This window comes from Phyllostomus discolor, chromosome 4 (genome assembly GCF_004126475.2).
Source record: "Phyllostomus discolor isolate MPI-MPIP mPhyDis1 chromosome 4, mPhyDis1.pri.v3, whole genome shotgun sequence".
Classification (NCBI taxonomy): Eukaryota; Metazoa; Chordata; class Mammalia; order Chiroptera; family Phyllostomidae; genus Phyllostomus; species Phyllostomus discolor.
Genome location: NC_040906.2, coordinates 99113907 through 99130876, shown reverse-complemented (window position 1 = coordinate 99130876; position 16970 = coordinate 99113907). Strand labels below are relative to the sequence as shown.

At 34.2% G+C, this 16970-nt stretch overlaps 1 protein-coding gene across 12 annotated transcripts in view; it reads right to left on the bottom strand.

Moving 5' to 3' along the window:
• R3HDM1 (R3H domain containing 1) overlaps positions 1-16970 on the bottom strand; it is a 217335-nt gene that overhangs the window by 113841 nt on the left and 86524 nt on the right. For 8 of the 12 annotated variants that reach the window (XM_036023664.1, XM_028511033.1, XM_036023669.1 and 5 more), the window contains 3 exons: positions 15293-15503; positions 2394-2435; positions 1840-1929 (listed from right to left, as the gene is read on the bottom strand). In XM_036023664.1, the coding sequence (XP_035879557.1) occupies positions 1840-1929; positions 2394-2435; positions 15293-15463 (303 nt within the window). In that variant the 5' untranslated portion in view covers positions 15464-15503. The remainder of the gene's footprint in view (positions 1-1839; positions 1930-2393; positions 2436-15292; positions 15504-16970) is intronic. The other 4 variants (XM_036023666.1, XM_028511036.1, XM_036023668.1 and 1 more) reach the window with 2 other exon arrangements.

The window sequence follows — 16970 nt, the reverse complement described above, 5'->3', positions numbered from 1 at the left end:
ACTAATTTATATAGCACTCTAAGAATTTCCCCCCAATATTTTTCAATATGTAAAATGTACTGAAAAGAAATCACATTACAGTTTTTCTCAGAACGAATGGGTTTTCCTGTATTGACGGTCTTATGAATCTCATTTTCTCAATCTCCTTAGACTGATTATTCCAAAATGCTAAGACGGTGTAACATTTTGGACAAAAAAAATGAAGAAATGAATTTTTAAAAAACATTATACTGCCCACTGCTCCACCCTGAACAGGTGTATTCTTTACTCTGGTTTGTACAAAAGAGCTTTTTAAAATTGCTATTTCAAAAACAATTTTATTAATTTTTTTCAGAGTGTGTCATAACTCTTCAGCCTTGTCAACAACCACGTAGAAGTCAAGTTTAACATTTGAAATATTCTCAAGGCAAGTGTTCTTATTCAAATATTTGACTGTATTTCTACTTTTTCTAGAAAGTCTTATTTTGTTGCTAAAAATAAAATATGTATTTTATAGAATACATATAGCACTCTGTTTCTGTAGTTAAATTTTAAATAAAAATTATAAATAAGGTTTGAATCCTATGGTTTTGACACTGGAACACATTTCAAAAGGTGGTTCAGTTGGTTACAGCATCATCCCAATATGCCAAGATTGTGGGTTCAATCCCCAGTCAGGACACATAGAAGAAACCAGGGAATGCATAAATAAGTGGAACAACAACAACAAAAAAATTGATGTTTCTCACCCTGTACAATTTCAATAAATAAAAAAATTTTAAAAAGAATCTGATTTTAAGTATCTTTTATTGTCAATAAATAACCCATTTTAAAAACATTCCTTTTCTTGCATTTTGAAAACAAGGAAGTGTAGTGCTTTTAAAAAAGAGAACATATTCTAAATATGTGACAACTATCTTCAGTATGTATAACAGGCTTTTGAGGGCATCATGTTCTAAATCAAGGCAAAGCCTAAGTCTTTGCTTGAATCAACAAATGTATAATTGCCATTTATTTAAAAAATAAAAAGATATACAACTTACTTGTGGCCTTTACCCCCCTTTAGTCATAACTTCTTGAACAACCAAAAAGTTGTCTCAATTCTTGGGAAACTAATGTTGGGGTATACATGAGAGTTTACATTGCTTAAACTCATAAAAGGTAGAACAAGCCACTAACAGCCAAAGTTACCACTGACACACACTCGTAAAGGATCCAGAAATGTTTGGATTAAATGCCCAAATGTAACATAAAGCAAAGATCAACCCACAGTTCACATTAACAGAAAAGTAGTCACAGCATTAGAAATACAAAAGGCAAACTAAACTATTTGCTTGAACCTCAGTGGTTCTGTATTTTACAACCACAGGCAGAAAAGGAATTAGAAGTTTTAGACAGACATTAGAGTCAAGCTAATATGAGAATTGGCTTCGCCATGCATTCAAAGTTAAGTAAAGTAATATATTAAGCGTACGTCTTGGGTAGTCTCCTCTTCACACACAAGCAGTATCTAAGAAACTTATAAAGGCCAAAATCAAGAGAGTAAATTTCATCAGAATTACATTAAGTGAAAGTACTACTTTACTGCTTTTCCAAAACAACTTACAACTCCCTTAAAGCTTTATGCCTGGTTAATTATATTATCCTTAAGTTTTTCCAGAGAGAAACTGTACCAAATCTTAGATTGATGTAACAAGGTTTTCCCCACTTTTCATGTGTCTCTTGGGTGCAAGTATTATCAAATCAATTCTCTTAGTAAAAATACACAAACATGCACACACAACTTTTATTTAACCTTATGAAAAAATATTCTCCAGGAGGCAGGTTATTCCACCATGTCTTTAAATAATTTTTTGTTACCTGGTTCTCCTGTGATAGCTCTGCTGTAGGGGGTGGTGGAGATTCTTCACACACTGCAAGGCTCCGAACTAGCTTTAACTTTGAGCTTGACTAAAGAAAAGTATTTAAAATTAACACTACATTTCACAAATCTAGGGTGTATATCCAAAAGCCCCCTAGAGTTTAAGTCTTTATAGCTTCTCCATGTATAGGCATAGGTGAAATGTAAAAGTTAAATATATCATTAATTACCCCTAAAACTCTTTGTTAAGAGGGAAAACAAACAATTTCAGTTTTGAAAATAATGGCAATAGTAAGAATGGAAATAATTCCAATTTCAAAACCCCCAAAATGTTGAGAAAGCCATTTTCTCCATAGATAAAGAACCATTAAAGATATAAAAGCAATGTACGAAAGCGACTAGGCAAGACAAAAACCCCAAATAAAACAAAATAAGCTTTCTGCCCCAAACAAAATATGACAAAACTAAACTGAATGCAGTGCTATATGAAAACAAGGATTCATCAAGCATGAAGGACGGCCCTTGGCATGCCAGCACAAAATATTTACTATACCTTAGACCTTTTTCCTGTCTGTCCAAATGACTGCAATGGCCGCTGAATATACAAGAAAGATTTGTATTAAATTTCACACTGAAACAGAAAGTTTTCTTCTTAATTCATAATCCTAAACCACAGAGAAACTAACTGCACAAAGAGTAGAAAATGAAGAAATCAAAGTTGGTTTAAAGTAAAAAGTATTGATTCCTCCCAAAAGTACACCTGCAGAAGACTATAAAATCCTGTGGATTGGCATTTTCTGTAAGTGAGCAAATGACCACAATTTGTTAATTGAGCTAAATGGAATTTATAAGGTAACGTCTTAGGTAGCAGCAAAAGAAAATATACTTCTTCAGTATTTTGTAACATATTACACTTTACACAAAGTTAGGGGGGAAAAACCCCACAAAAATCCTGAGGAATTTTTAGTAGCTGTGCTCAGCTAAGTTCCAAACTTACTAAGGAGAATGCTGCAAATGCACACTGAGTAAGAGTACAGCCACCTGTCTACTAAGCCTTTTCAACGTTGTCTGAAATATACCACCAGTTTATCAGTCATGGAATCTTGTCTGCCTGGCCTAGAGTAAGGCGATGAAGTAGATAAAAAGAAAAGAGGTCAAAGGTCCAATACACATGTTTAGCATAATTGGCAAATCACCAATCACATGATTGGGGGGCCCACTGAGGCAACTAGCTCTAGTTTGTGATGCTGGGCTTTGGTTTAGGAGAGCAGCTGAAATTGCCTGTGAACCGGAGCCAGACAGGTTTTAAACATGCTTTCCTTCCTATAATCTCCTTCCAGTCTACCTCGTTGGCCCCAACCTCAAACAGTACAAGGTCCAAGTACCTACCATTTATACTCATTAAAGTCAGGGGGCCAGTTTGGTACCAATCATAAAACAGATTTAAAAAATCCTTAATATGTAGATCAGTATGTTTCATATATGGAAAAAAGTCATCATGTCATTGTAACATCCCAAAGAGCCTTCCTTGTAGAACCAACAGAAATGAGAACCCAAAGTTCCCGAGATAAGCAGCATTGTATTCTTGGGATTTTGACTTTGGGTTAGCCATAATACATACAGATTAGTAATTAACAAACACAAAAATAGAGAAAATTTAAAAAAAATGACTTTCCATTTCTTGTAGAGAAGAAAATGGCGCGCGCTCGCTCTCTCTCTCTCTCTCTCTCTCTCTCTCTCACACACACACACACACACACACAGCAATGCTAAGAGTTTCTGTATGGTGGGATTGTCTTCTCTTTCTATTCACTCTCTAATTCAAGAAAATTTCTAAGAGTAACTTATATCCAAAAATAGAATTAAAAGAAGTTATGTTATATAGAGTAAGAACTTGAAGAAAAAGTGAGAGAAAATTAATAGATGCAAGCACAAAGGCAGAAGGGAAAAGAATTTACGACTTAACTCTGATCCTCTGCTTTAATTCCTTAAAATTCTAAGTGTCAAGGGCACAAAATATTGTATCATATATATTTTTTAAATAAAAGAGATGATTAACAGACAAGTAAAAACTGTATTCATATGCAGAGTTGGATTCAATTTCTGGCTTTGCTTCTTATTAATAGATAACCATTGTCAAGTGATTTCAGTTTATCTGTATGAAAGTCCATACTATTTGTATTCTCAAGTTTCTTAAGGTTCAATGAAGGGGTAAATTAAAGGGCTTTGTTAAAACTAAAGCACTGTATAAAAAGGTTACTAAAGGTTAGACACCTAGCATGGCAGAAGATCCATGTCCTACTTCTGCTTACTATGAGATTTAACTTTGAAAAGGTCTATGAAATGGGGATTTTTTACATTGTTTCTATAGTAATAGTTTAGGATTTTCATGGATTTACACATGCATTTAACAGCTTCAGTATTAATTCATAAGGAGTCTTGATGAAAATGAAGATTAAAAATACACAGAAGGGTAAAATTACCTCAATGTGACTTTATTTAATTAATATGTTCTGAGTTCCTGCTACACACCAGACATTCTACCAGGTGCTGGGGCTATAAAGATGAGTAAGACATGGTTCCTGGTCTCAAGACCCTTGCAGTCCAGGGTCAGAGTTACTAAATGGTCAAACAGAACACAAGACTTTCAGAATTTTAGCCCAGTGCACTTTACATCATGCCTGTAAAAACCTTCTTGTGGATCAAATACTACTCATGGTAGAGAGAATTCTAAAGATGGCCTCCTAACACTCACATGACCTGGTTATTCAATCAAACACTAATCTCAGTGAGGGTGGGAAGGGATTCCAATGTACTTTAAGTCCCAAGTCAACTGGTCTTAATATGATACAGAGATAATTGTGCTGGGTCTGACACAATCAAATGAGCCCTTTAAAAGCCGATCATATTCTGCAGTTGGGAGTAGAAGAGCAAGTCAGATTCAAAGGGTGAGAAGAACCTGACACACCACTGCTACTTTGAAGATGGAGGGGCTGTGTGAGAAGGACTGCAGGAAACCTCTAGGAGCACTTGGCCAACAGTCAGCCAGGAAATGTGGACTTCAGACCTACAACTGCAAGGAACTGAGTTCTGCCAACAACTGGAGTCAGCCCAGAAGCAAATCCTTCCCCAGTCTTCAGAAAAGGGCCCAGTCCAGCCAACACCTTTGATTTCAGCCTTGTCAAACCTTAAACAGAAAGCTTACCTGAGTACAAACTAAATTGTATTGTACATTTCTGACATCTACAACTGAGTTGATAATTGGGTATTATTTTATGCCTCTAAGTTTGTGGTAATATGCTATACAGCAATAGAAAACTAATATACTACTACATAAATAAAGTATAAACTGCCAAAGGCATTGTTCAGTAAGTCATTATTTCAAATAGCAAAGAACTGTAATTATATAATATATATCAGAAAACTTACTATATATACAATAAATCAGGGAATACAAATTCAGTTTATTAAAGAAAACAGCCTTTTTGGCATCAACTTGGAAGTTAGATTTGGCTTTGAATAAAAATAAATTATTTAAAAAATGGATTTTTATTATTTAAACCTCACCTTTCACTTTTTCCCATTTTTTTATTGTGGAAAAATATGCATAACATAAAGCACAAAATTTAACATTTTAACCACTTTCAAGTGTACAGGTCAGTGGTATTAAATACATTCATAATGTTGTGTGACCATCACCACTATCCATGAACTCTTTTCATCTTGTAAAATTTAACAGTGCCCATTAAACATAATTCCGATTCTCCTCTCCTCCCAATTCCTGGCAACCACCATTCTACTTTCTGTTTCTATGATTTTGACTACTCTAAGTACCTGATATAAGTCGAATCATATAGTATATGGTACATCTTTTTCTGATTGACTTACTTCACTTAGCACAACGACCTCAAGGTTCATCTATGTGGTAGTATATTGCAGAATTTAGCCTTTTAAAGGCTAAATAATATTGCATATTTGAGGGTGAATAATGGGTCAGCCAAAAAGTACATTTAGTTTTTTCTGTAAAATAAAAGATGTATTTTTAATTTTCACCAATACCTTGATTCATGTGGATATTTTGAGTGTGTTGGCTATCTCCTGTGTGGTATAATGTTGATTTTTCTCAATTAATGTCTTGATTCAATCACTATCAACTTCAACTGGTCTACCTGACTGTGGAGCATAGTACAATGAGCGATCTCCAGTATGTAACTTCATACACCACTTTTGACACATTCGATCAGTCACAGCACCTTTTTCATACACTGCACAAGTCTTTTTTTTTTTTTGCTTTTCAGTTGAGTTTTTACCTTTCTTGAATAAAGCATAATGTGCTGAAAATGTTATATATTTTCTACCATCTTCAAAATTAAAATGTCTACACAAAAATTCACCAATTTTGAGAGTTGTTTTTTAAATGCATGCTGACATGACAGCTGTCACAATACAATCTAACCAAGCTGTTTAGAATGAAATTAAAGACAACTAAGTGCTACTAGGTCCATCTTACAGGAAAAAAAAAACCCACATGAACTTTCTGGCCAATATAATATTATTTAATAATGTTCAATACAATGAAATACCCATTCATTTGCTGATGAATGAACTTGGGTTGATTCTGTATTTTAGCTATTGTAAATAATGCTTCTATGAACATAAATGCACAAATCTTTCTTCCAGATTTCAGCAAATGTTTTTTTACTATAATGCATTGAAACACAGATGCTGCTTCTAGGGTAGTCAGGCCAAATGAGTTTGGGAGAGGTCATGATTGACGCAGCATGGTGCTCTAGAAAAAGCACGTTGAGGTATAGGCTAAGCTTGAGTCCTGGCCAAGCTTGAGTCCTGGCCATGCCACCAGCTCTCCAGGCAACCTTGGTAATTCGCTTTCATGAGTGTAGGTCTCTGGAAAATCTAAGGGTTTCTCAGATCAACTCTGAAAACTTTTTAGCTGTGATTCTTTGAGTTCTATGAATCTGACTCCAAAATGTTTGATTACCTCAAGCTCCTCTTGCCAACTCATGACCTTTTTTGGAAGACATATCATCTAATGGACAACAGGTGGCATCCCTCTCTGGGGCATTTTCTTTCTTCCATGATGGTGGTGGTGATGATAACCTCCACAGATGTGCCTGATTTTCAAATGGGGATAGGTATGGCACTAGGTATGGAGCCCAGTGATAATCATGCCTCAGACCTTAGTGTTGACTCTTCTTGGAAATGCCACAGTCCCTCTCTGGCAAAAAGTGAACTGGCTCACTGGCTTTCTTCCCATTGTCGGTGGGGCCAAAACCAGCTTGTCACTGCTCTGGGCTGTATGCTTCTGCTGTCATGGCATAGAAGGCCTGTGCTCTTGGAAGATGAGCTGGGGGCAGGAAGTCCAGTTTCCCTAATCATTTGATTAGAGTAGCTTCCACAGCCTAATGGTTGTTTTCCCTCACCAGTACTGCTGTTTCTCTTAGGCATCTTATACCCTCACTGTTCAAAGTACTGCTCCACAGGACTGTCAATGGGCCACTGGCATCACCTGGATGCTTACTGAGAATTTTGGGGTTTTCACCCCACATCTTCTTTAGACTGTTTTGTGGTTTTGTAGTATTTCCCCTTTGCCCTCTTTAAAGTTGTTGAGTTTAATTGGCTCTGGCAGCTTTGACTCCTTGGCTTCTTCCCTCTTGGGTGTGCAGTTTGTAGGAAATACTCCTGTGAGGTAGGGGTGTCTTGCAGGTGAAGCTGTGGACTGAGAAAGTCCTCCTGGCTGGATCCTTTGGTGTCACATCTAAGGAATCATTGTCCAATCCAATGCCATGAAACTTCTCCCCTGTGTTTTCTCCTAAGACTTTTATTTTACCTCTTCTATTTAGGTTTTCGATAAAAGTTCTGTTGATTTCTATATGTGGTGGTAAGTAAGAGTCCAATTTAATTCTTTTGTACATGGATATATGGTTTTCCCTGTACCATTTGTTGAAAAGCTTTGTCCTTTCTCCATAGTCTTGGCACCCTTATAAAAATTCACTTGACCACATATACATGGGTTTATTTCTAGACTCTCTATTCTATTCCATTGATCTATCTGCCTGTCTTTAGGCAACCATCACACTGTTTTGCTTACTGGAGCTTTGTAGTAAGTTTTGAAATCAGGGAAGTGTGAGTCCTCCAGTTTTGTTCTTTTTCAAGGCTCTTTTGGCTACTCTGGGTCCCTTGAGATTTCATATGAATTTTAGAATGGGTTTTTCTATTCTGTAAAAAAAGGTCATTTGGATTTTGATAGGGATTTTACTGAATCTGTAAATTTCTTTAGGCAGTACTGACATTTTAACAATATTAAGTCTTTTAATCCATGAACATAAGATGTGTTTCCATTTCATTACACAAGTCTTTTACCTCCTTGATTAATTCCTAAGTATTTTGTTCTTTTACATGCTATTATAAATGGCATCACTTTCATAATTCTCTTCAGATTGCTTATTACTGTACAGAAATGCAACTGTTTTTTTCTTTTTTTTGCACATTGACTCTATATCCTGCTACTTTACTGTAGTTTATTAGTTCTAACAGTATTTTTATGAAATCTTTAGGGTTTTCTACATATAAAATTGTCATTTGTGAAATGAGATAATTTTACTTTTTCCTTTCCAATTTAGATGCCTTTTATTTCCTTTTTTTGCTTAATTGTTCTGGCTAGAATTTTCACTACTATGTTAAATAGAAGTGGGAAAGCAGGCATCCTTGCCTTGTTCATTTCTTAGAGGAAAGGCTTTCAGTCTTTTATCAATTAAAAAAGTTATTTATTTTATTATTTATTTATCAATAATAAAAGTTATTTTATTATTGATAAAAGTTATTTATTTTATTTATTTTATTGTTTATTCTTCCCATTCCCCCCACCCCACCGTCTCCCCCTCCACCCAGCCCCACCCTTCTGCCCTCCCTAAGACAATTCCCATCACTGTCTTAGGGCCACGTTGTCTATGGCCATGGGTTACGCATTAATGTTCTTTGGTTAATCCCTTCAGCCTTTCATCATTGAGTATGGTGTGCCATGTGGACTTTTCATATACATGTTTCATTATTCCTAGTTTGATGAATGTTTTGATCATAAAAGGGTGCTGTTGGTGAAATTTTTTTCTGCATCATTTAAGCTGATTAGATCCCCCCCCTTTCATCCTCTTAATATGTATTGCACTGATTGTTCTTCGTAAGCTAAACCTCTCTTACATTCTAGAAATAAATCCCACTTGGTTATGGTGTACAATCCTTTTAATTTGGTGATGAATTCAGTTTTTAGTGTTTTGCTGAAGATTTTTGCCTCACTGTTCATAAAGAATATTGGTCTTTAGTTTTCTAGTATAGTCTTTGTTTGGATTTGGTATCTAGGTAATGCCAGCCACACAGAATGAATTAGGAATTGTTATTTCCTGTTTATTTTGTAAGATTTTGAAAAGAACTGGGTTAGTTCTTTAAATGTTTGGTGGAATTCACCTGTGAAACCATCAGAGCTAGAACCTTCCTCTGATGTGAGATTTTTAAAAAAAGATTTTATTTATTTTTTAGAGAGAGGAGAAGGGAGGGGAAAAGAGGGAGAAAAACACTGGTGCAAAAAAAAACATCAATAGGTTGCCTCTCTCGCACCCCCAGCTGGGGACCTGGCCTGCAACCCAGGCATGTGCCTTGACCAGGGATACAACTGGAGACCTTTTGGTTTGCAGGTGGGTACTCAAACCACTGAGCCACTCCAGCCAAGACTGTTGAGAGATTCATTTGATTACTGCTTCAATCCTTACTAGTTACAAGTCTATTACCAGTTTCTTCATGATTTGTCTTGGTAGGTTTTGTGTTTCTAGGAATCTGTACATTTCATCTAGATTACCTAATATTTGGACATACATTTGTTCACAGTACCCTCTTACAATCCTTTTTATTTTGTAGAATTGATAGCAATGTCCCCATTTCATTTCTTATTTTAGTAATGTGAATCTTCTCTAGTTTTTTAGACCATCTAGGTAAAGTTTTGTCATTTTTGTTTATCTTCTTGAAAAATCAACTTTTGGATTCACTGATTTTTCTTTGTTTTGCTTTCCACTTTTAACTGAATTCCACTGTCAAAGTAAAAATTTAGCACCTTGCTTTACACACATTTACTACTAGAGAAGGATGCTCATTAAATGAGAACTTAGAAGGCTTATGGACAAAGACCCCAATTTATAATTTACATTGTTTGGTTATCATGTATTGGACAAGAACTAGGCCAATAAATGAATACAGAATATGAAACATCCTTAATGGAATTTCAGCTTGAAATAGATTATTAATATATTGCCAGAGCTACTTGCTACTAGTCTGGAGAAAAATTGAGGTTCAATAGTAAATGGTTAACATGTAATATTATAATATACATAGGCTATTTTTAAATTTACTGCGCTGTAGATAACAGAGCAAAGAGAAACAAACATGTTTAATAATTTCAGTACTTTGGTCTTTTGTTTACAATATAGGAACTTTAAACAGATTTAAATTATTTCAGAATATGAATCTGAAATAATCCTCAAAACATTATCTCTACCTCAATTGCTATTCCAAACCAGAGAGGTTTTAACAAAAGAAAAATAAATCTGTGTAGTCAACTTCACAATAAGGGGATGACCTATAGGTTTTATTTTCTAATGTTTCTTTGCTTATCATAATGTATCTTTGGTCTAATATTTTCATAAATTTCTTTGCCTATATTGGTTCTGCTAAGATAGATCGATTTAATGTTTCTTTATGATGAAAGGAAAGAAAAACAAAAGTATTGACATTATAAAGCATGAGATTTATTGTATTGCCAAGAAATAACAATAATCCTTGAGTTATGTTGTGTGGTACTTATAAAAATAACCGCTAATTAATATCACTCAATTAAGAGGAAATCAAACATTTCAAAAAGGATCAACTATCAACTGTAATTATTATTAACAAAACCTTTTAACTAAGACCCTTAATAACCTTGAAGAGCTTACTAATTCTATTTTTCAAGGTAACAGTAAAGATTAATAGTAAGTATGTGGCAAAAGACAATGAATTAAAGTGTTAAGTGATAAAAACAACAGAGACCAGTTTGACAATTTCTACTGGAATAACAGAAAAGAATAAAATTTTTTGACTTACGATAGCAAACTTTAAAAAAGTTTCAAGTCCTTAAATATTAATAAAAGACAACAAATGTTAAGTTATAGACAGGGAACTTAATACAAAGAACAAAACTACTGCATTGTAACAAGGTGCACTGCAGCTTATTTCAAGAGATAACTTTTACTATTCACTTTATTACAAAAGGAAAAAAATCTATGTTGCATGACAATAAAGGGACCAATCTGAGGAGCCATATAACAATACGGCCAGTTGTGCTATGTTACTAATAATAAATCAAACAATTAAGATGATTATAAGTATTATGTTATAGCATCTACTACTGTTAGGATCTAGCTATGTACCAGGTACATTACATACATCATTTTTATCTATTAGATAAATAGGAAAATAGTTATGATTTATATGACTTTATATAGACAACCTTTTATCAACCCTTTCAACAAAAACTTTTTTGCATGTTTCATCAATTAAAAAATTTTATGCCCATTTATCTCACTGTTGGAGAAGCGTGGCCTGTACCCTGAGTTTTTCCAATAACATTATTGACTTGCCATGGCTTTCTTTCCCCTTACTTGCCATATCATTCTGCTTTTAAAGAAATGCAACAGAACTTAGGCAAATGTAAGATGTAAAAGTCTCATTTCAATTATCAAACGGCTTATGACAGAAACTAAGAATATACTAAACACATACTTCAAATGATTATATATATAGAAAATTCAATCATATATATCAGAAGCTGTTCATGCATCCTGCACAGGGCTTAGTAACAAAAATTAATTCTCTTATTTCCTCCACAACAAGGGTTACCAACACAATTTGGACTGGCTATCTTGTTGTTCAATAATAGTTTATGTGAGGAGAAACTGTTGTTTGAACTTTCCCATAATATGTTTTGAAGTATATTTATATGCACATATATACAACTGAATACTCCTAGACAAAGCATATGTCAAGTACAAAGCATATGTAAAAAAATGGGAAAGTTGAGTTTGAATCTTTAATAAGCACAACACAAGATTAGTAATTTTATATTTCAAATGACAGTAAAAATCAACACAGGTAGTTAACCTAAATTTAATCTGAGAAATCTATCCTTGAAAAAAATCAAACAATAGAGGTCATATATATAAGTTATACAAAAGGAAACAAAGCAACTCATACTCCATTTATCCTGTATTACAGATTAGTAGTAGTCTAACACATTAAATTTTCTCTGGATTTGGATATGTGATGCCTCACCACCTCAATGTTGCATATGATTGTACTTAATGATCATAAAAACTCTAACTTGTAATTTAAGATTTGCAATAGAAATAGTATGTGACAATAGAAAAGTTACTAAGCAAAACCCCTTTTCACAATTATTTGGAAACATTGAAGGTGATGCCTAATGTTTGCTGGCTTCTCTCTAGTTTGACGAAATTATTTTTTAGATAAATGCTACCCTTAACAGACAGTACAAAGTTGTAAGATTTCATCACAGTATTAAAGAAGCTATGACAACCCCTCATTTGAAAGTTTTTTGTCACGGCTGGTGTGACTCAGTGGGCTGGGTATTTTCCCACAAAGCAAAGGGTCGCTGGTTCAATTCCTAGTCACATGTCTGGGCTGTGCACCAGGTCCCCAGGAGGGGGCATGAGAGAGGCAACCAATCAATGTTTCTCTCCCTCTCTTTATGCCTCCCTTCCCCTTTATCTAAAAATAAATAAATAAAATCTTTTTTAAAAATTAGTTTTTCTAAATAAAATACTAAGGGGATGATTATGTAATTAAGATTTGGAAATAGATGAAATGTGTGCTTCTTTAGGTAAACATTGCCATTACCCTAAGTCACTTGAAATACTACTATGCTGAAGCAAAACAACAGTAATAAGTTATATTCATGCTAGCTGACATTCAGAATAACAGAAAAGAGAGAAATATATTGGTTTATTCCAAATTCTTAATAAGAGACCTATATTAATTGGTGCATAGATCTAAATTGAGTAAAAATACTAGTTTCTATTTAAAATTAAACTTTTAGGCAGTATCTTAGAGGTACCAAAGGAAGATGAAATACCTAGATGTATGTCAGGAAAAAAGACATTTCATAATAGGTAACTCCTTAGTAACTTGAAAGGTAACTTCTGTTGACTTTATTTTACATTATATTAGGTAATTTTTCTAGTTTTATCTACTTGCATTGCTAATATCCATTACTTAAATCTCTTCCGTATAAGTTATTTCAGTTCTAAACCTCTTACCAGACACCTGGCATGGAGGCATCTTGGACCTCAAAAACCTCCAAGCATAGTAAATAGTCCCACATGTACTAAATTCTTAATAAACATTTGAATAAGCAACACATACAGCATTCAATGGATTAATATAAAATGAAGTCTCATATTCTCTGTTCTTCCTTCCAATCTTTATAGTCACTATGCTATATGGAACATGATGTCAGAGGTCATGCCCAGTTTTGCTTACATTATTTCTTTGGCATAGGTTTTCAATAAGTGTTTGGAGAATGCATGAAGCTTTCTCCATAGTATAAATGACTGGGCCATACTACAGTGATCCATCGGATAGTGGTCATCAGAACATGTTTGTGCTTATAGACAAGACCAATACAACAGACATAGTAGGAAATCTAATAATCCAAATAAATCCCTTGTTGATAAGCATAACATGGATGAGTAAACATTAGGTATAGAAAAGAGACTAAAAGAAAATGTTTTAGTATTTCAATCATGAATGCAATAAAATTTTAGCAGATTTTCTCTGATTTAATCAGGATCCTGGCATGCCACCATCACTGAGTGTAACATATGGCAATATTTTATTTTAAAAACTATTAATAAACATCACTAGAAAAAATATATTATTCTTCCCAATTTCTTAGATAATTACCACTTGACCTTAATCAGTGGGGCTTAATTGCTTTTTTATAGGTGTGTGAGTTGCTATCATTTTCTAAAAAGTTGCTGGCACATAATGGGGGGGAGGAGTTTTTGATTGAATAAACAAAATAAGCTTTAAAAGAGCCTTCTTTGTTTATCATAAAAAAATGAAGGTATAATTTTTAGTATGTATCCCTCAAGATCTTTAGGATATAAAAAAAATGACAGAATATTTCTTCCAGGAGTAGAATTCTTTATTCTACTACTTAACCCTACTTTGAAAGGGTTAAACTGAAATAAGAGTTAAAGATAGTATTTTAAGATAACTTTTTGTGGTAGATTAAAGGTCTTTCCTATTGATAGGCAGAGTCTAATTCCCCTTCCCTCGAACCTGGGCTGGCTTTATTGACATGCATCATCATAAATAGTGGAAGTGACATTTTGGGGCTTTTGAGCCTAGTTAAAAGAGACTTGCAGCTTTGCTTGGCTATTTTAACATTCTTCTGCTATGGCTAAGTCACCATCACAGTCAGTCTGACTAGCCTGGGGCCTACATGCTGGAAGGACTATAGGTAGGTACTCCCAGTTTCAGCTAGTCGACATTCTAGCCATTGGCACCAAAGTGCCAGCTATGTGAGGAAAACAGTTCTGGACCTTCCAGGCCAGACCACCTACCAGTTAAATATTAGTGAGGACCTTCTTTTGATTCCTTGTGCATTTAGCCAGCCCCTATTCCATTTTCCAACTCACAATTCATGAGCTATTAAAAAATAAAATGCAATAGAGTTTTAACAAATTTTGTTTTAAAATTATTAGTTCTTTGTTTTGTGGTAATTTGTTATAGAGTAAGAGATAACTGAAACACTTAGCACTAAATACTACAAGCACAACTTGAAACAATTTTTATGTATCTTGAATGTGTTGACCACCTTCTCAGTTGCTATCTATACCTGGAATGAAAAGCTTTCTCAATGGTTAGTTCTAAGTCATCATATAGGTATAGATACCATCAAAAGGCTTAAGTGAATTTTTTTCCTCTCCATCTTTTTTCTTAGTCATGGTTGACTCCTTCCCCTGAAGGCTATTTTTGCCAACAAAACTTGTGCAGTTTCCATCTTTTTATTCTTCTATACTGTAAGAGTTCTTTGGTTAAATTCTGAACTCTCACAATACCGATAAGGTATGAAATGGAACGAAAAAGTAGAAAGCCAGTAAAAAAAAGTATTGGCCACTATAAATGAAAAGAATTGTATTGTATGATACAAGCAAGTCAAAGAGCTAGACTCAACAAACTAATCCAGACAGCTCAAAAACTAGCTCATAATGCATGTCCCAATGGGTCAACTTATCCCTTTAAAAGTCTGAAAGTGAGTTTTGTATGAAGAGGTTAATTGTATATTGAATATTCAGTATTTGTAACCAGAGAAAAAATCCTCTTTACCTGAAAATCAATATTGTTGTCAATACAATGTTCATTCTTCTCTGCCAAAATCTTCCCATAGTTCTCTGATTTGGTAAGATTTTCAACTCTGGTTGTATCTTTCACTTCCGCCTCCAAATCCTTCATTGCTTCAGTTTCATTTTTTACATTAACAGTATCAGACATCCTCATCAGCAAAGGTTATTTTAGAATTCTATAGGGAACTTGAAGCCTTAGAAAAAAAAGAAATAAAATTTAACTTAGTCTGAAACATTTCTTGCATTCAGTTACCACCAATATTGTCTGAATACTTCCTATGTTCCAGAAATAAAGTTGAATATACCCAGAGAGAAGCAAAATTCCTGCTTTCAAGGAGTATGCACCTTAGTGGCAGACCAGTTCAAATAAAAAAAAATCATAATACAATCAGAGAAGACTTATAAGGGTATGTGGTGATTGTGATGCATAGACCACTTATGAAAGTTCTTAAGAAGCCTTAAGGAATAAGCTATATTGAGATGTGAGGCAGTGGCTGGAGTATTTTAAATATATATTTAGATGACATTAGAATTTTTTCCCCTAAAGGGATATTGTGAATATCATCCTGTGAGAAAAATATTTTCCTATCATAGCTTCTATTTAGAGTTCTAAAATTCCAAATTTCTTAAATTACCCTGCAACTCTGAAAGGAAATAATTTAAAACATAAACAGCAACATTCTATACAAAACACAGTTGTGTATCTATATTAATAACTGTTTGACAATATGAATCAAGTATTTGAAAATTCTCCTTAGTGACTGAATGCCAAACACCACATATTACCAGTCTAGTATACTGACTCCATAAGATGCCAAAATTATTTCATGCTTTGAGTTAAAAAAAAACAAACACTGGGGACTTTACACTGAATATGAAATAAAATGTATCAGAGATAGCTTTCATTTTAGAAAATGTGAAATTGAAAAGCAAAGCTGATGTAGATAACTTTTTTGTACTAGCTTTATAATCATGTGCAAGTTTAAGGTGTACAACATGATTATTTGACACAAGTATATATCGCTGAATAATTACCACAATCCATCACCTCACACAATTACAATTTTGGGGGAGGGTGAGAACAAGAAAAACATATTCTGAAGTGTATCAAAAAATTTAAGAATAGTTGATGGCTCGATACAGGAATGGATATAGGTGGACAGGTACATGTTTAAGTATGATAAAATGTTAATGTTGGAATGTTGGAGTGATTATATGGTTGCTCAGTATAAAATTCTTTCAATTTTTCTTTATTTCTGAAAATTTCATGATAAAGTCTTGAGGGAGAAAATACATCTGAAAAGTTTTAAAAGAGAAATAATCCTAAAGTCACAAGTAGACTCAATTGAATAAAGAACATGTCTTCCTGCCCTGGCTTGTGTGGCTTAGTGGATTGAGCACCAGCCTGCGAACCCGAAGGTCACTGGTTTGATCCTCAGTCAGGGCACATGCCTGGGTTTTGGGCCAGGTCCCAGATGGGGGTGTGTGAGAAGCAACCAATTGATGGCTCTCACACACTGGTATTTTTCTCCCCGTTTCTCTCTCCCTTCCTCTCTCTCTAAAAGGTAAATAAATAAAATCTTTATTAAAAAAAAGAACATGTCTTCCTAGATTATATTCTGTACCAAGGTTAACTATTCATTATCAAAGCAATAAACTTA